Source organism: Zonotrichia leucophrys, chromosome 5 (genome assembly GCF_028769735.1).
Source record: "Zonotrichia leucophrys gambelii isolate GWCS_2022_RI chromosome 5, RI_Zleu_2.0, whole genome shotgun sequence".
Classification (NCBI taxonomy): domain Eukaryota; kingdom Metazoa; phylum Chordata; class Aves; order Passeriformes; family Passerellidae; genus Zonotrichia; species Zonotrichia leucophrys.
The window spans coordinates 12983604-13003949 of record NC_088175.1 but is presented as its reverse complement, the minus strand read 5'-3'; the positions used below and the strand labels follow the sequence as shown (position 1 = coordinate 13003949).

At 38.9% G+C, this 20346-nt stretch overlaps 1 protein-coding gene across 2 annotated transcripts in view; it reads right to left on the bottom strand.

Moving 5' to 3' along the window:
• Positions 1 to 10940: 10940 nt before the first annotated feature.
• The window catches only part of GALC (galactosylceramidase), a 31590-nt gene continuing 22184 nt past the window's right edge, over positions 10941 to 20346 (bottom strand). For both annotated transcript variants that reach the window (XM_064714057.1, XM_064714056.1), the window contains exons 13-17: positions 19902 to 20046; positions 19349 to 19529; positions 16968 to 17131; positions 15335 to 15411; positions 10941 to 13564 (exon numbers count right to left, since the gene is read on the bottom strand). In XM_064714057.1, the coding sequence (XP_064570127.1) occupies positions 13421 to 13564; positions 15335 to 15411; positions 16968 to 17131; positions 19349 to 19529; positions 19902 to 20046 (711 nt within the window). In that variant the 3' untranslated portion in view covers positions 10941 to 13420. The remainder of the gene's footprint in view (positions 13565 to 15334; positions 15412 to 16967; positions 17132 to 19348; positions 19530 to 19901; positions 20047 to 20346) is intronic.

The window sequence follows — 20346 nt, the reverse complement described above, 5'->3', positions numbered from 1 at the left end:
AAAGCTTTGGAGAGTGGCTTTTTTTTTTAGAGAGACTATCTTTAACCAGCCAAAGCTGAGTGCCAGAGTATGCCTGGTAAAACTGTATAAGGGGAAATGGCAATTCATCACAGGGCACGAACTGTGCAGCCAGAAAGATGCTACCACCAGTGCTAGAGCAATAAATCTTTACCTGAATCCTATCAAAGGGTTTAAGCATCATCCTGATGAGATTCTTCTTTTTTGCCTTTGCTATGAGAGACCACTCATGACTTGAAACTGATTCAGAGAAAAATTATTGTGTGAAATGAACAAATTCTAAGACCAGCATGGCTCCTTCTTGCACCAAAATTTGCTTATGAATCCTTTAAAAGAGCACACACAAAAAAAACCAAGAAAACAAGAACTGAGAAAGTCATTTGGCAACAGATATAATGAAGAGGGAAGTTCTTTTTTAAGCAGTAATTTCTCAAGAACAATACAGATTCATTGTAGTGTGGGAAACATCTAAATTTTTTAGATATACATCCCGTTCAGTTACCCTGTGATATGTCTTCTAAGAGTGTGATGACCAAATGCCACAAGGCCTTCTCAGAAATATAGCATAGACCTAATAAATACATAAATAATCCAACATTTCTTTGACATTTATTGACTTCCCAGGGGCTCATGGAATATGAAAGACCAGAATTTTAAGCAGTGTTGCCTTGTGTAGTTGAAAGGCAAAAGATGGAAGGATTTTGTTTACCTGTAGTCAGAGATGCAGAGAGAATATTAGAAGCTGAAAGTGGAGGAGAAGTAGCTACTGAGCTTGTTCTGAAGCCAGAGATAAAATGGGTTTAGATCTCTGATACAGAGAGCAGAAGCCCATAAGTTAAACCTCATCTGTCAGAATAAGCTAGGCTTGATGTTTAATATTCATATTCCATAAAAGAAGAATTTAAGGTTGAGCACAGTTCAAGATGCCTTCTCATGCTAGAGTACCTGAGATTTCTCCTTTGACCAGTTTATTAAGATATGGATACTGCCACAACCATTCAGTGTAGAATCAGGAAAAAGAGTTTTTACCCCCTACTACTTGACCTCCCTCCCCAGCCCATCATCTATATAAGACAGTGGTAAATGGGAAACATATTTTGCCATTATTCAGGTATTTATTCAGTTTTTCTACAAGATGCTTCTTCCAATTGGCTTATCAGGTACTCAGTTTGGAAAAGAAGGAATCTACTGAGGAGGATTTTATAAAGCAAAACTAGCTTTATTGGTGATAGCTGATCCAATATTGTGCTGTTTGCTTAAAATGTATTGTTGCTGTAAGCAACACACTGAATTGCAAAACTATAACTGCAAATAGTTTATATGTCTGTGGGTGTACACATCAGCAACAAAGCAGAATGCAAAGATGTGTGAATAGCTCAACCTCTAATTCAGCTATCATGCTTGCAGAGCTTGATTTACTGTTTTAATAGGGTGTCTTCTCCATGCTGGAGCTGTCTTAAGCATCATTAAAATCCTAAAATTTGTTGCCAGCTAAGAACATACATATGTTTTTACAACAGCTCATCTCAAATATCATAACTCATCTGACAACAATTGTAAACTAGCATAAGATGAGGCTGACTCCTGAGTCAAGCTTCATGTATCCCCCCCCAAAGTAGCAATCAGCCTCAACAATATGGAAAAACAGACTGTCAGTTTAATTTCCAGGACTAAAGCACAGAGAACAAGGGTCCAGTTCCATTCCCACTGACTTGACTGCCAGGCTGTGGGTTGCTCTGATATGAGTTCTTCTTTCTTCTATCTGAAAAATCCTGCTCTGCTCTGGAATGGTAATATGTACTTCCAAAATCAGCATTTCAAAGGGCTGCCCATGTTTATCACCAAATACTCATAGGAAGTCATGCCTGAAGTCACTTGTTTTGGTGCTTTTGGATAGGGGGCATGCCAGATACACCCAGTGGATATAACAAAGAATAACACTGAAAAAGGTTCCTCTAAGTTCTTATGCTTCTCAAGCACAAGAAAATCCAGGAAAATTATTGGACCTTTTATCTCACTTTTGCACATTTTTTTGTATGGCTTCTCAGTTTGAATTCTTCACCAAGTGAGTTGTAAGGACAGATTGCACAAATTAAGCCTAACCAGAGACCAGGGAACTCATCTGCAGAAGGGCTCACTGCCCTCAGCTCCTGCTGAAAGTCACCCCTGCCTTCACTTCCCCTGGGAGTTAGCTCCATTCCCTCATGGAAAACATCCTACAGCTAGCTCAGGCTGCTGCTCAGCCAGCTGCTCCCAGGAAGCCTGCCTCACTCCCTTGGCCCAGGGGCTGACACAAGCCCTGCTCCTGGTGTGTGTTTTCCATGTTAGGGCCCTCAGAATCCTTTGCTCTGCCAAGCACTGCACACAGCTTTCTGCGGCATTGGATTGTAGCTCTGTTCTCTTACTAGAACTCCTCCTCCTCCTCCTCAGCTTCACTGCTCTGTGCTCTGCATTACAGCCCAGGGCAGCCCAAGCTCCCACAATGCTGCAGCACCATGCCCAAACAGCTGGATCTTCATTCCTGGTGGGGAATCCAGCAACTGGAGTTCCCACCGGCAACTGGCAAGAACAGATTTACACCAGCATCTCTCCCAGACTCTTCCTTCTCTCTCAGGAGTTAAAGGCTCTGTCTTAAAAAATTCACTCACTAAATAATGCAGGAGGAGCTTTTCAAAATTATTCAAAACATTGCTTAACAGGCTGCCAAGCTGCATGCCTGCACTGGTTATACAAAGCACAGTCGTCCTGGTGTTATCCTGCTGGCTGGACAGGGCCCTGTTACTCACCTGCTCCAAAGATAACTGCAAAGAACCACTGTCCTCAACAGGCCACATGATACCCTGGGATCTCTCTTTCAGTTTCTTGCATATCCTTCACTTATCCAAGCACGTTTTTGGGAAGCAATTTGCCTTTAAAGCACTGTGGGTGAAAGGGAAAACCTGTCAAAATTTCAGTAACCACATTGCTTTCTCGCTTTTGCACAAGAGATACAGTTATAGCAAGGAAAGGCAAAATGAAAACCTGAGATGTTCCTGAAGATCGCTTTCTGTCAGAGCAAACAAGGAAAAGAGACATGACACCAAAGCACAGAGCACCTAAAGGCCTGTAAAAACAACCAGAGGAACTTCATAAAGCAAACATACAAAGAATTAGGATTATAAACCAATAACCAAATTTCTCTAGTTTTTCAAAAAGACACTACTTCTCATTAGATAGACGGGCATGACATTGCCACAGAAAACATTACCTTCTTCTCCCACAGAAACTCTCATTAAATACTGGTCTTAGGAGCCAAATAAGACAAACAAAGCAAATAAGCACCAAGATCCTTGCCTTGTGCACTCTCCCCACCCCACATATGATATATCCACCCTTTAAAGAAGCAAACACCAGGAATGCCTTACATAAAAACAGGACTACAGAACAGCCTCCACTTCAGTTTCACACATCCTCTAGTTATTGCAACAATCTCTGGCAAAATCAGAAACATTTCTCACTTTGTTTTCCAGAAGACAAGGCATGGTGATACTTTTTACTTTTACTCAGGATCTTGTATTTTGTTTTAATTTACACAAAGACTCTGCTTCCCAGTCTCTGCATAGGCAGGGACTTTCTAGAATAATGCTAAAGGCACAGAGAGAAAACCAGGGAGCCCATAATGAAGGATTTCCTTGGGTAAGGTGTTGCTGGAGAGGCTGAGCTGAGATAGCCCACACTGATGCGCAGAGTTGTGCTGCCTGACCATGGGGGTCTGTGAGGGACAGGGAAGGACATCACCTCAGGAAGCCTGGGGCTTAACTCAGAGTGAAAGCAAATAGCAAATAGCTGCCTATTAACCTACAGCACATATAGCTTTTGAAAACCTGGCATGAGGGAGTGAATTGCTTTCCCGGTAATCACTGCTCATTTACCTCTCCCATATTTCAGATTATGATGTTCTGAGACACTCGCTAATGGACAAACCCATCCTCCCTTTCTGCTTTCACACTGTTGACCTCTTTCTTTTCATAAGTTTCTCGATCACCCCAAAGTCAGCCAGTTCCAATTCCAGATGTGATCTTTGTGTCCCCCTTTACGTGTTTACAGGGCTGCTGCCTTTCCATGTCTCCAGAACCCTCTGAGCAAAGGACTGCCTTGCTCAAGTCTAAACTGGATGACAATTCCTCTCAGTACAAATCTGCTGCTTCTTTCTCTCAGTGTCTCCATCCCTTGCAGCTGCCCAAGCTATCAATTTCATATTTTAAAACTTCAGCAGAAAAATGAGCCCCACACCTCAGAAAACCTTAGACTGCTGGGAAATAACCATCTTGCAGCTGTACACTGTAAAAATCTCCTGCACAGCATTCTCCTCCACTCGAGTCTGGGGTTTCACCCTGTGATCCCACCTGCACACGAGCACAGCTCTCCCAGACAGCCTCAGAGCTCACACAGCTGCACACAGCTCACAGGGAGACCTTCTGACAGTGGGGCTGGGGCATTGCAGAAGCTTTTAGGATATAGGCTGTGGCAGTGAAGAGCAAACTCATTGTACTCTAAAAATAATCACTGCAGATCCTTTCTTAGCTTAAATAAGAGTTTAAAATTACCAAGACTCACACAAAAGCTGTGCCACTGGCAGCAATTAGAAATTGACTTTTTCTTAATTTAATGGTTTAGATCCAGACAAACCACTGTAGGAAATAGACGCTTTACAAAGCATTTGGGGTTTTATAGGTTAATCTGCTTTAAGGAGATGCAAAATTATTAAATGAGGAATTAGTATTCCTTGTAAGGGAAGCCTTGAGTTTTGTGCACAGAAGGCCGCCGGTAGTCTCAGCCTTATCTTTCTTCTCAAGCAAAGCTGCCTTCACTCCTTGTTTTCCATGGCTCAGGGAGGCTGGCCCCAAAGCCGCAAGGCTGCTGCTCCCTTAGCCGTGCTTCCACTGCCATCTAGTGCCCCCAGCACAGACTGCAAGGGCCCCTCTCGCTTTACGAACTTGTCACAAAAGATAAAAAGTCCTGAGGTTCATGTCAAACCTCAATTTTTCATTCGGAAACCAATCTTTGTGATACCACTATAGATTTATTTTTTTTTTCGAGAACAGATCAAGCTTGCTGTAATGAGGTGGGGTTTTTTTGCAGCCTGAAGTATGAGCTACCCCTCCTGACTGTCTGGGCTCAGTGGTGATTTCAAATACCATGTCAGTCACACTCAGTGAACTGGAATAGCATTGTTGTTTATCTGGTTTTGGTTAGGACTGAGAGACTTTTCACAGGGACTTGGGTCTCCAGAGGAGAAGAAGCAGCTATAGTCACACAATAATGTCAGCAGTGCTCATTAGCTTCAGGAAAACACTGAGGAAAGGGGACTGCAGATGGAAAAGTGGACTTGGCCTTGTTTTTCTCTTGTGCCGTTCTGCTCTTTTGCTGGGTACAACTTACATAATTTTTTTCAGCAGAAAAGGAGAGAGCCTGGACATGAGAGCATATTATGAACTCAGGTTTTTACAGGTGCAATAACACTCCTCCTGTCTTTTTAAGTCATGTTAAATACACAGGGACTGATCCACCTCTGAGAAGACCAAATGTAAGCTTTACATCATTACACTGTGTGTTTCTCTATCAAACAAAGCCATTTCCAACCTATCCTACTCATCTCTATTCTACTGGCTCCACTAGGAAGGCAACTCTGAAGCACAGCATGTTCCCTTACCTTTTCCAGATCTCCTTACAGGGAGTGGGCAACTGTTAGTGATGTTATGTTTAACGCACTGATTCCACCACTCTTGTCTGTTTTTTCTCTACTGTGAGACTGCTGGACTGTGAACCCACAGGATTTCAATGTATACAGGATCAATGGAGTCCTTTCCAAAACCTTGTGAAGAGATCCCCACTCATAGTGTGACCATCCTCAGGTAGAGCATTATCCCTGTTCTATACAGCCACAAGGAACAAAAAAGGCAGCATGTTCAGTGGCAGACTGAAATGAAAATAAATCATCCCTTCCAGTCCCCTACCACCTCTAACACAGAGCAGAGGCACACCCTCAGCAGATTGTTCTCAGGGCAGTCATTTCCTTACAACTTCAACAGGAAGTGACACTGAGTTGTTAATCAATGTTGTCCCCACTAATGCATTATGTCTTTGTAGGAAGGAAGTTAAAGCAGCAGCTGTTTCTACTTAGGTCTACTAAGCAAGAGTGCTCAGTGCCATGGTATTCCTGTGTGCTTCCTCTTGAGGAAACTGAGGCACGTGAAATGATCCCAGGAACAATGCTAGGATTTACTCCAGACTCTATCCACCACTCATTTAAAGCTCTGATAACTGTAGTAAATTTAAATTTATTAAAAAACCCAAATACCAGGAGCACTATACACAATGCTCCATAATCACTTAAGATCAGAAGAGTACATTTTGAAAACTCAGTATATGTTCATAGGAAATTCATTATATTCTGATTGCAGAGCACTGTTCCAACAGAGAGAAACCTAAACAGACACTCTCTAGAGCATGCAACACATATTTCTCTCATTTGCAGTAGAGCACACTGGCAATATCTGCATGGTGTTGAGGTCCTTCCAGATTAAAGCGGGATGTGGCCCACCATCTTTTGAAGTGGTAGAAATGGGGAGAAAAAGACATTTCAGTTACAAAATGCAAGGCTAAAAGATCAAAGGGCAGAAAACACCATCACACTTAGAATTAACATGTTACTGTAGAAGAAACTAGCTACTTTTTCAGAAAAACTGCCCTCTGAAATGACTTAGTACAGATAACTAACACCGGCAGAAGTCTTCAAAGGCATCTGAGGGTGCAGTGTAGGCTCATCAGGGAGGTTGCTGAACCCAGAATTACTGTAATCAAGTTTTGATGTAATAAAAGCAACCAAGTACCCTTTCTGCATCAGACTTCTTGAGGAAAAAAATAAAAAATTGAAAAAATTGAAAACAACAAAGAAACATGGTTCAAAGGAAAAGAAAGAAAATCCTCCAGACTATTATATTCCAGTGCCTGATAGTATAATAAAAGTGATCAAAAACCTGCCTGACTTCCAGGAGGTTGAGTTCCACGGAGAAGGTACAGAAGATTGGCATTTATCATTCCCAGGTCACCATGTCACACACAGGAAAAACACCCACCTTCAATCACTGAGGATGTTACCCAGGTAGCCACCCTATATGGCACTGGAGAATGTGTGGGAGAAAGGAAAAACACAGGTAAGGCGGCTTGTGCCCTGTGGGCTAAAACACCACAAGAAATTTTAGATGCCTACATGGCCCTTCTGCTACCTCCTCGCAGAGCCAGTTTAGATTAATTTTATTTATTATAAAAATCAAGTGATGTGACAGTATTCAGATTCAGCATAAGAAAAATATCATTAGCTGCAATACAGAGGTAAAAAGATTCAACTGTTCAAAAAATGAAGATTGTTGTATTTTCATGTGGCTAAATATTTGTTTGAGAAGGGTGACAGATATCCCCTAAGTATTCACCATTTTAAAAGTACAATCAGGAAAGGAAAATAAAACCAAGGTATGTACTGAATATATTTACACATGGGGAGGCTGGAATTTTTGTTGTGGAGATTTACTAGAACTAACATTTAGTAAAAAATATTTATATCATACTATGGTATTTGAAATGAGTCTCCCATGTGAAGCAACACCATAAGAGGAACTCCCATTGGCTTGGGAAGTGGGTGTTCACAGTTGATGTATCTGTACAAAAGCATTCATCTAATCAAAGTATTTTGTCTCTCAAGGTAGAGTCACAGGTGTTTCATGAATGGCTCAAACCATCCTGCAAGTAAATACTAAAGCTCAATAAACACAAGATACATTCTTCAGTATCAACCTTGCTTTTATCATTAATCGGGAAGAAAAGTTGAATGATCTCCCTGCATCCCTTACACAGATCATAAACAAAAGCAATGACGCTGTTTGTCCCAAAATCCATAGAATAGCCACCTACAAAAGAGGAGTGGAAACTCTGTCACCCTTTTGTCTCAGCACTCTACTAAGGCAGGTCCTAAAATGTACAGTCTGTCTAGCAAGGAGATGGGCTGCATGATCAACAGGGTATTCTCAGCCTGCTCCTTCAGGTACAGGCTTGCCCTGCTGCACTGAGCATGTCCCGTATAATGCTGGCAAAACAATTGGTTTAGGACAAAGTATCCGCTGGGCTGCAAGAAAAAAAAAATAAGCTGAACCATTAAACAGCAATCTTAGACAGAACAGGAAATAGGCAGCTCATGCCAGAGACGCTGTGGATCCCAGTGAAGCTTTACAGATCTCTGCACCAAGCCATTTGTGTGCACCTCTGCTCAACACAAAACCTGCCTGACCTCTGGCCAGTCAACACTGCCATTTACTGCTCCCACTACAGGAGCAATCACATCAGAAGGGAATATGGACATCCTTAACAGGATTTGCTGCTAGCTATTGCCAGCTGCTCTTTCAAATGACTCTGTTAACACTATATAATCAAGCTAAGAGGCTATAGAGTCACTTCTGAGTGATCTCAGATTGGCACTTGGAAGGGGGGGGGTGGCAGTAACAGAGAAATATTTGTCTTCTATTTTCCATAAAGCTCTGCTGCTATGCTCACAGGGAAGGAATCTTCTGCAACCAGGAGAGGGATTGAGTCACACCTCACAGATGTGCCTCTCAGCTGCATAACCTGTTCTCATGTTTTCTAACCTTTTCTGATTCCACTGTTTTTGGGAAACAGCAGTGCCTACAATTAGCTAAACAACATTTGCTTTTTAGCAACAATGAAGTCTTGTGTTCTCTATAGGCATTTTAACTGAATCATTGTCCATGGGAAACAGTAAGGAAGATGGCTGTGTTTTCCAGCAGTAACTGAACAAAGGAAGCCAAGTTAAATCCAGATTGTTCTTTGCTTTTCCCTGCACTATTTGGGAACGTGTGCAGTTGGGGGGGTTTTGTTGGTGATGCTGTTTTGTTTTTTCTAATAGTCATTTTGTTGTTACCTCCTCCATTTTAGACCATGAAGGATTCCCAGACCATAGCTGCATAACATTAGAATAACATTACACACTAGGTTTAGTTTCCTCTTACATACCCTGAAGTTAATTCTGTATTGAGACACCCCCTACAACAGTAATATCTTTGAAATGCCTCTGTGAGCACAGTAAAACCAAAGATTACTGTTTTCCTGCACTAAGTGAAGTCAAACTCAGTCAGGTACACTAGATACCAAGGGAAAAGGCATTTTTAAAAAATTTAAAAGTCAACCCCCTTTGGACACTTTCATCTCTGCTTTCCTGAGACATGTAGGTTTAGCCTGGGGTACACAAAAGTAAGAGTCAGGTTTAATGCACTCATTGCAAAGTTACCAGGAGCCCCTGACAAAACTGGTGTTGGGTTGTGTGTCTGTTTCTAACCTTATCCAAACATAATTCCTTGAGGGGAAAACCAGAGTTTCACAGTTGTTTGTCTTAGCCACTATGAAAACCGCAGAGAAGTATCTTGGCACACAGCAAAAGCTTGGCAACACTGCTGCAGCACACATTTCCCTCTCCTCAATTACTAGTGGCCTTTTGGGCTTTTTTTAGAACACAAGTTCTAGAAACACAACCCTTATTGTTTCAGCAACACTTGGGCATAAATGGAAGGAGAACAGCAAGAGCAATTTGCTCATGCTGACTTTTCAATGTACACTACTCAGAATTCTAAAAAAGCTACCTGATGATTCCACTACCAGCCTAGGAAGCCTTCAAAACTAGAGGGTTTTTAAAACCTGCCTGTCTGCCACTCCCAGCATGTGCTAGACTTGTATGAATGTAGTACTTACAAAGGGTTTAAAAACAAACAAAACCAAAGCACAAACAAAAACCCACAAAAACCAACCAAACAAACAAAAATACCAAAACATCAAAGAGAGGATAATAAAGTCTCCAAGCGCTGTCCCTCTTTGGCCATATTGCTGAAATAAGACAGCTATGAATATGATTGTTAAATTCATAATACCCACTCCCCTCCAGAAAATGGACTCTGGATAGAAAATTCAGGTAAACCAATGAAAATTTATAAAATTAAAACAAACAACCTGCTGCTATGATGCAGTAGAACTGATTCTACAAGGCAAAAGCAAACCACTACCGCTCCAAATCAAATCTGGAAGTAGAAATTTAGTTTTGATATCGAGATACAAGGAGGCAGCTGGAAAAGGAACATAAAGAGTCTCCTGTAATTTTAAAGCAAAGGAGTCCTAGTGTTTTGCATGAGTTTGAAAATCCCAGAACTGCTCAAATCTAACCTCAAAGGCAGGGTGGCAGAGAAGGGACAGAATTGATTTTGATGCGGTGTTTGTGTAGGTGGTAGCACATAGCCAGTTACTGGAAGGCAAGAATTCCAGGGTAAGCCATATCTACTGGCACAATGGACTGGGAAATATAACTAGCTCTATGGAATTTCTCCCTTCTGTGTAAAATCAAACCCTAAAGCTCAAGTTTATCTTAGAGATAAAATAATGTGTTTGAAGACAGATTCAAAAAGATATTCAAAATAAAGAAGCCTTTAAACCACAGAAGTACATCCTTACAACACTGTCTATTTCCAAACCTAGAAATTGACTTTCAGCTAAATCTCACATGACCTTAGTACTCAGCAGTTTTGCATCACTGGTCCTCAAATACAATTTAATTCCCTTCACTAAATTAAAAAAAAAAATCCAAATCAAAAAACCAGAAAGAAGCAAAATGTATATTGAATGCTATAAGAAAATCATTTTATCAATAGCACAAGTCCTAATGCGTATGGATTTTGAGATATTTTTAATAAGGAATGGTTGGCTATACTCTTCCAATCCAATTAAGTTAATGTCAAGCATATTTATCAGAAATCACAATGGAAAAATTGTCAGCTTTCTTGCTGGAAAAAAACAAGACCCATTTTACAGAAGCATTCTGCACAAATAAAGCGTTTTTAAGTGTTTTATTTGTCCATTTGGAATGATTAGCATTTATAATCAACAACATAAATCCACCCCTCAGTGAAAAACCTGACAGCTTGTTATTGCCAAACATATTACAGTCTACTGAAGGGTGAAGAATTACAGACATATAAAGATGAATAACATTATGTCACCATTAAATCACTTACTCTGTGCATAACATTTTAATCCTCCAACATTGTAAATTAAGATTAGGGGAAAAAAATCAACATTTCCAGTGATAAAATACATGGTGTTTAGTACACAATATAACAATACAGTGTATTACAGTAGTGCATCAGAAAGTTAAAAAAACGGACAGCTCCTTTGGAATAACAGCATCATTGCTGATCTCTCTGCTTGCAGCCACAGAAGATACCAGGAAGTCTCCAAGAAGCATCCAACTACAGAAATCCATCACAGCTAAAATAATTTATTCTGAGATTATTATACTCATATTACCTGAATATGAGGACCTAAAATCAGATTCTTTCACATGTGGAGTGACCAGTGACATTCCTTAGGAAATCAGGCAAGCAATGAACAGATCTGCATCCATACTTGAAAATTACATGGAAAATTGCCTTTCATTTTTCACCCACTTAAGTAAACAGTTACTTAACATTTGGAAGACTTCTACTAGAGTTTTAAAGTTTAGTGGTTTAAACCATTTTTCAAGGTTACTGGCATGTATGAAATTTCCAAGTATGAATAAGTAGTATCAATATAAGAGCTAAAAGACACAACATTTTTACTTACTAGAGACAGAATTTTAAGAACTCTTCTCCAAAACTGAAAATGGAAGATCAACTTTATAAGAATTTTCCAGGAATGATCTGTATAACATTAACTTTATATTAGATGACAACTTCAAAGACTGAAGTTAACAATTATTGGAATCAACCTTCAAAATGAAGGTGATCAGAAGAATAATCTCTATAAATCAAAGTACACTGAAAACCTTTTTCTTCAGATGTTGCCTGCTACAAATGGCCTCATACAGCTATTAGAGCCCTATCAGGTATGTGGAACAACTTGCTTGTCAATTAAACAGGATGTGAATGCGAAAAGTAGATGGACACAGGAAGTACATTTCATTAAGACAATGGATATCATCTTCCTTCAAACTGGCTAACAACAAACAGGAAAAATTCTGGAGCCAATTAAACTGCAAATGCGGTGAGGAAAAACCCATTCAGTACCTCATGTTCTCAATTAATTGCTTTTTTTATAATGCAGTAACTTGGGGGAAAAAATAAAATGAAGCAACAGCTAAATAGAATCCCTCCATTCCCAAAGATCTGAATTATCCTCTGAATTTCACTCCATGATACCTAGGAAAAGTTTAAAAACAGATATCCTTGTGTCATTACCACTGCTTGGCACACTGAACAATTCCTTCTGTCCACCAACTGCTATTTACGTTTTAATCAGTTTGCAAACCATTAAAGAAAAAGACCACTTTTTTAAAAATTTCTTTTATACCAGGAAGTGATAGTATCCATATCTCCTCTGTGCCACAGTAATACAATAAACTAAATATCATTGTTAGGCTTTAATTATTTTCTATTCAAAGCTCTAAATCTATCAAAAGAGAGAGATGTTTGCCCAAGTTTCTAGGAACAAAAGGCCAGTTTCCACATGTGACCTGACAGGGAAATACCCACGATGCAATGTTTTTACTCTTTGTACTATGCAAAAAACCCCACAATATTATCATCAACAAACTGTAAGTTATGGTATCTTTTCATCCATTTCAACCCTTTCAGTGGAAAGAGGAGGTAGATTAGAAGTAAGCCACATGCTGCACTCCCTGATCAGTCATAAGGCACATTTCCATTCCACTGAAAATAGGATATATTTTAGGGCTGGCAATGAAAGTTGAAAGATGTAATCAAATGCATTTGGAGAACTGCAATGTCTAGTCACAGACTGTAGCAAAAAAACAGACAAAACATCTTTTTTTACTATAGGAAATCTAGGTACTTTATCCAAATGAAATTTGAGAATGATGGACCTACAAAAGTACAGGGCCCACTGGCTCATAAGGCTTACTGGCATTTAATTCTTTCTTTCACAGTGAAAACAATGGACGTAATAGAGGAAGTGTTAAAAAATGCAGCTTAGGATGAATCTGTCTTCTGTTAATTTCTAAAGTTATCTTAGCAGTGAGCTGGTAAGTTAGGATGTTGTTATTAAAAGATATTTAAATCCAAGAATTTGTTTTCATCGTTACCTTGAACTAAAATTTGCCCCCAAAAACTGAAGGGCAAAAATCCCACAGCAATAGGGGATAAAGCTACAATCATGTTGATATCTACTCAAGTAAACCTTAAACAATTACCACGGACTGAATCCAGACTCTTTGCCAAGAGATCAATCACAGTTTAGCCCTCAGCTCTCCAGTTTGTCTTGGCTCTTATGCAAAGTAACATGAGAACCAGGTTCTCCAAATGCCAAAGCCACCTCAGCAAGCTTCAATGTGAAAGTTGTCAAACTGTGCAAACTCAAAGGAGCGAGTTCCGAGGGCAGCCCAGCCGTTCCCCGGTTTGGAAATGGTGACATTCTCCCAGAGAGGATAACCATTCAACAGTCCTGAGGCAGAGTTGCCCTGTCAAAAAAAGGAAAATGTTAGCTTTGTAAAATCCAAGGTCTGTGTAGACACTGAGCCTGCTCACATGGGAGATTAGACAAAGCAGAAGGATGTCAAGTCACCTTTCAACTACATTTTACACATTTTTCATGCAGAGATGCATCTAAATATTGTATAGAATCCTCTGGTGTCTATCAGCTCTGTGGAATATATTCCTATATAATGTATTCCTTTACAGTGAATACATTAAAGGCTCCTCTTCTCCTACTCACAGCTTTGCTAACTCAGTGTAGAACCTGAAGTGTAAACTGGTTTTCCTCTTCCTTGTATGAGACTCTTTCAAAACAGCCCAACTTTCTTAAGGTGCTATGATACACTTGGCACTGCTTCTGCAGAATGAGGCAGAAGTCAAAAGTAAAGAAAGATGTAATTTAGCAATCAAGCTGAAATAAAGAGGAGACAGCAGAACTTTCAAGTATCACTCAAGCCACTTCAAGACACAAAATTAAAACATTTTCAAGAAAAATTACAATTTATCTTGTGTGTTCCACTTAACAGCAGTAACAGTATTTAGAAAAAAGTGCTTCAGTTTACTTGCATTTCTTAATCTGAAAGACAATTATAGACACAGGTAAAGGCAAAGAATGTCTTTCAAGGAGTCGGTGGGAGAATTATTTAAAGATGGCTCTGGACAAAGACATAGTATGCTGCATCAAGCCATAAGAGGTACAAAATATTAATAACATAGATGGAAGTTTGAAGCATTGTCGTTTTAAAATTACCCACACTGTTTTAAGAGATTAATGTTCATCTTCAGTAACCAAGTGTCTTGGCCCATTTTACAGATGGCAAGCACTGTCATAAATGTAAGTGTACCAAAGCCATAACTAAACTACATCTATTTCAGTGAATGCCTTAGGGGCAAGTGTCTCTTTGTCTCCAAACGTGACAGTACAAGAGACAAAAAACAGCTTCTAATACTCAGTGGCATTCTAGCATGAGAGGCTTGGTGCATAATTTTAAGTTACCTTCAGTAGTAAAAATCCCCAGCCAAGATTCCCTACATTTCAAGACAGCTGGAGTTGCAAAGATTACATCAGACAAAGGGATTAGGCACTCAGAAGAGGAACTTAAAGCCTTTTAGGTACTTGCACCAATGACACACCCATCAAAGCACACAGGGATATTTAAAGTACAGTTTGGGGCTGCTTTCCTCCCCAAGTCACTATGGTTAAAAAAGGCGAAGTGGGAGGGAAAGCAAAAAATGCAGACAGGCTTCTCATTAACTGCAGCCCATTTGTAAGTAACACAATGCCTGTGCTCTTCCAACACAGTAGAGAAGGAACTCTGCTTATCTCAGTTTCCCAGTCCTTTATTAGCTCCACATACAAGGCCTTAGTCTGCAAAGGGAACTGGTGGAAGACAGATTTGTAACACAGGCTACCTTGGTATTTTACTGACTGTCCTAAGAACAGGAAGCCAGGCCATCATCTTTCCATCAGATTAAATAAGAGACTAGCCTCTCTGACCCTTCTACCTCCAGCTTTCAATTCAGCTTTCCAGTTATTTTCCATACCTTCTACAGATTCTCAAGATCTCTTTTACAATACAGGCAGCAGAATTTGGTTTGGCATTTTAATATTGATTCAATGTAACAGATACTGTTTCTGGTTTTGATAGGGTAAACTAATACTAGTACACCATCAATAGTACAGCACAGCTTGGTCTAAACTATTTAGGACTGGAGGTTTCATAACTACTTTTCCAGCTTTTTTCCTGTGTCCTTACCTGAATGTTGAGAGTGAGTGTGTGCCATACATTATCCCGAACACCAGCAAGTCCTTTCATTAATATTTCTTTTCCAGCTGAAAAACATGCTTAAGTTAGCAAAGTGTTACTTCAGCTCTTTGCTGAAACTGATAAATACCAAGCCAGCAAAAGGATAATAATATCTGTTTTTCAGAAGTGTTCAGGATTGACATTTTACCAATTTCAGTTGCAGCATGGAAGGCTTAATAAGCAAACCCAGACTCTGCACTATCAGTACATTCTCCTGTTTTGCTAGAACTGCTTTCTCACTGAAATCCTCAATGCTCTTGGCAATTTGGCATAAGATGAGGATTCACTCTATGGAGAGTACAGGTTCACAAAGTGTGACAGTAGCTATTGCTCTGCTCATTCTATAGATCTTCTTGTTTATTTATTGTTTGTAACTATTTTAAATCACAGGGTTTCTGTTGCCACACTATCATGTTGCTTAGCTCTACCCAAAATTTAAGCTAAGCAAAAATGGGGTGTGAATGACACCTGGAGGGAAGATGAAGACCTGAAAAAAATTAAGTGCTACAAGTCTTCATTTATTCAGTAGACAGTTTTTACTGCAACATAATTTAACATTCAAACTCCCTTCTAGAAAAATGTAAAGACGACTGAAAATAGCTGTACAGAAAAAATTATCATCTTGTGTAACAGGTCTCAGCTTGAAATAATCGGGTGGTTGATCAAAATTCACTCATTTCATCTAGGAAAAATTACTTCTGACAGCCTGAGAAACTAATCAGGTAATGTTGTTAGGTTTTATTACAAATAAAAAATTGAGTCGATCCTAAGCACAAGTATGTATTTCCATACAGCTGAGACTTCAGTTTTTATAGAATTATACATTGCAAAGTTTCCTTAGGGAGCACTCATATGTTAAGAGAAGCAATGTAAAACCTTTGTTATTCTACCTGTCTATGGTAGAAGTGGAAAGGAACACAGACACACACAAAAATTATATCTTGTCAGATATATTGTAGATCTAGAAGCTACATTTTACTCACCATAAACTATTGAAAATTTTAATTCATACTCCTGAAGTGATAGGAAATGCATTTAAACAACTAAATAGGCCAGTGCCTGCCAAGTGCTGTACAGATGAACACACAGGAATGTTAACATCACAAATAGAACGTGCTCACTCCACTGAGCTACACTAACAGGAGGATGCATCATTTGAGGAAACAGGAGGCCACTCATGATCCTCACTTAAGCCAGATGTAAGCACAGTGATTTGAACTGCTCTCTAAGAAAAGCCATTTCATGTCAATCAGGATTTTCCTCATGCATAGTTTAAGGATACAGGTCAAATCTTTCTGTAATTAATATTGTATCAGAGTATTTTTAAAAGCAAAATAGTTCATATTTTCTACTGTAAAGCAGACATTGTCAGTGAAAAAACAAAAACTTCAGAAAGCTGAGCCTGAGAAATGGGCTTCAGATGCTTTCTCCACATATGAAATGTGGCCATCATTAGAACCAGTAAGTTAAATTCATAGTAATGACAAATGAACTATAAAATCTGAATGTTACCTATTTTTATCAAAGTTATCAAAATGACAAGTCCATATGCCAGCATGCCCTTTTGCAAAGAACTGCTTACCTAGGTCACTAGTGACTCTGTAGGTGCCATCTGCAAAAACCCAGAAGAAAACTCCTTTAGAATCTCTCACATATATCCCACCATTGTCAACTCTTCCTGCAATAAACACTCCTCCATCACGAGGTTTTTCTATGTAGATGTCACAAGTGACTGTCATGTTTACCCTGTAAGAGAAGATTAGTGTTTTAACAAGGAAGGAATCCATTCTTTTGAATAGGCAGTATTAGAAATTATTTGATTTCCTGAGATTATACTCCAGCTCAACAGTAAAGCACTGTGTTATGCATGCAATAAGAGCTGGAAAGAAGAATAAAGCAAAGTAATCAAATAGAACCATCAAATAGTACCCAGAAAATTTACACAACTTCCTCCTCCTCAGAGCTGCACTACAAGGCTCTTAACGATAAAAATTCTTTCCCTCTATTAATGGATCTACATCCCACATCTGATAGCACTTGTAACACAGATACAGCCACAAGGTCACTTACTTAAGTAATAATTATCTATAATTATTTACAGAATGTGAAAAGACTCTCTGTGACAGCAGCTCAGCTGATTACTGAATTGGAGAATATCTATTCTAGCAACTTTTGTTCTCACTTCTAACAGAGTTTCATTCTGAGTTTTCATTCTAATGTAATGCTCCAGATTCCTGAATATATAGTCATTACACAAAAAAGATTACTTTCTTGCCTTCCCATTTATCAAAAAAGAGACCCCCACATTTCCCTTAAGCCATTATGAAGAGACTCAAGGCAATACAGCAATAATTACATAGTAATACTTTCAGAATATATCCAGGTTCAATAAAACCATCAGAGAAAAACACTAACAAATTCACGGTAAGAGAGCAAAAAGGTTTCACACACACAAGCTTAAAACTCAAACAATCCTGAATTGAATAATGATAAATTTCCACCAACAACTGAAGTAAAGTATCATCCTACAGAGAAATTTAATGCAAGATTGGCTCAGAATTTCAATAGCAGGTGTTCATTGTTGAAAATATCTGCTAGGGACAAGTTGACTCTTAAACTGAGGATGAAGCAAACAAACTTGAGACCCTGAAATTGAGGACTAGCATTATAAAAAGGTACTGACTAGTAAAACTTGAATAATAAACTGAATATTCAGGAAGCAAGCTTAGTTTTGAAAGCAAGATGAAGACTCAGAAAGAAACTGAACTAAAACAAAATAATAGAAGTTTTAGGAATCTCAGTATAGTAATTTAAAAATATGTCCTATATGGCTGTTATAGGAATCACTGAGTATAATTTACTCAATGAGGGAAAGTTGATTATAGGGAGAATATGAGACCTTTCCTAACAGAGGGCTGCAAAAGCAAACATCAGATAGCTGAAGAACAACTTCCAAGTACAAGAGGGTGGTATTCTTCCAGGCTTTGGATCAAAGTGATTCAATCATATCTCCAGGCCTGAAATTAGAAGTGTGAAGCAAGTTCTGAAAAAGCATTTGCCAGATCACTGATCTAATTAAAGTGAAAAAAAACCTGACAAAACTGCTATTTTAAAAAATGTATCAAAAGAATTTAGGCTAGGCCTCTTAGCAGAAGAGAAAGTTTTTAGCATGAAGTTTATTACTATTATTAAAATCATAATTAGTTAACAGGCTCTTTCCCGAGTGCTTATTAATTTTAAATAAACATTATTCTAAAATATGCTGCTTGATTCTGAATTACCATCATTGCAGCTCCTAGCAATTTTTTAGCTCCTAAAAAGAATTACAATTTTAACCATACTTTAATCAAAGCAGTAAACCTCAGTTACTTTCAACAGAAATAGAAGTGGTTGAAGCAGGATTGGCATCAAATCCACATAATTCTAGGAACTGCTCAGAAGATGGCAGTCTGCATCAAATACAATTGAATTATAAATGAAATAGTCTGAGAGTTATGAGACTGATCAAACTCCTAACAAATAACTCAAAATACTGTAATTCAAAATTAATCCTTTTCTTGGTCCAATTTAAGAAAAAAGAAATTCAGGGCACACATTGGTGTTTCTAGTATGCCAACTCATATCCATTAGTGTAAAAAATTAGCTTGAACAAATATGCCCAGAAGGACATAAGCAAAAAAAACCAAAAATTCTAAGGCAGTATAGCATTAGGCTAAACAATCATGAAATGTGGTTGAATCCCCATCCTTTAGGAGTCATTTATACAGCTGGCCTTTGGCCCTGGGCAGGGCTCAATGACTTTTAGAAGTGCCTGAATCATCATTCCTACATGTCTACAGAAAATTGGAAGGCAAAAGCCCTCTGTCCAAGAGAAATGAGGCTTGAGACAAATTAATTGATCATTACTAGCACTGGTGAGGAGAACATTTCCCCAAATGTCACTACAAAATAGTATTTACATACCACTTAAAATTTCCTATGACACTGATGGTCTGGTCTGCATCAGAAACCCAAGTGATGGGCCGCTGAACCACCACCTGGCGGAGTGTGAACACATGATCTCCTGCGTCAGAAGCATTTACAAAGTATTCAAACACACCTGTCTGATCTGCAAAGTTTGGGGCTTCACTGAAAGGTGGATTACCTGTTCAGAAAATAAAATACACATCAACTCTAAAACACTCTTCGGTGTACTTGTTTTCAGAAATTTACCACTTAAAATTTTCTCCAGATTTTTGACTTGCAGCCCCCAGATGAAAGTTTTGAAGCTGACACTGGTTTTGCAAACACATGAACACCAGGTAAGACATTAAATTAAATACACCTCATTGCAAGAGTAAGGTGTACACTCATACAGGTGTAAGTTTTTGGCAAAACAGGTATAAATGAACAAAAACAAAATAGATCTTCAGGCTACCTCATGTAGATGATTCAAATAACATAACTTACTGCCTTCCTACATTACAATTATATCTGTGTGTGAATGGAGTTTTTGGATAAGAGAATTCTGGCTTACGTATATTGAAATCATCACTGTAAATGGAAGGGAAGGGCTGAGGAGGAGGCGGCTCTGGGTAACCACATTTCCATCCTGTCTTGAGTGTGGTTAAAGTGTAGACTTCATCCACGTCCAGATCTAAAGAAAATCTTCCCCTCCATACCTGCAATTGAAGAAAGCTCAAGCTGCAAAAGTTAACAACTAACTGACAAAATACCCAAGCTCCTGAAGTCAAGATCCTCTGAAGTCCTGATTTAAGTCAAAATTCCCACCTTCTTGCCTCAGCATTTAAATATCTCTGGGATATTTTTAAAACTCCTTTTCTCCAAACTTGTTATTACCTCCAGGTACACTTGTACACAGCCAGTAAAACTGCAGTCAAACAGCCTTAAAACACACCCTAAATATGCAGCTTAAGCATGAAAGTTGAGGAGTTTCACCAAAGAGGGAAGACACACCTGAA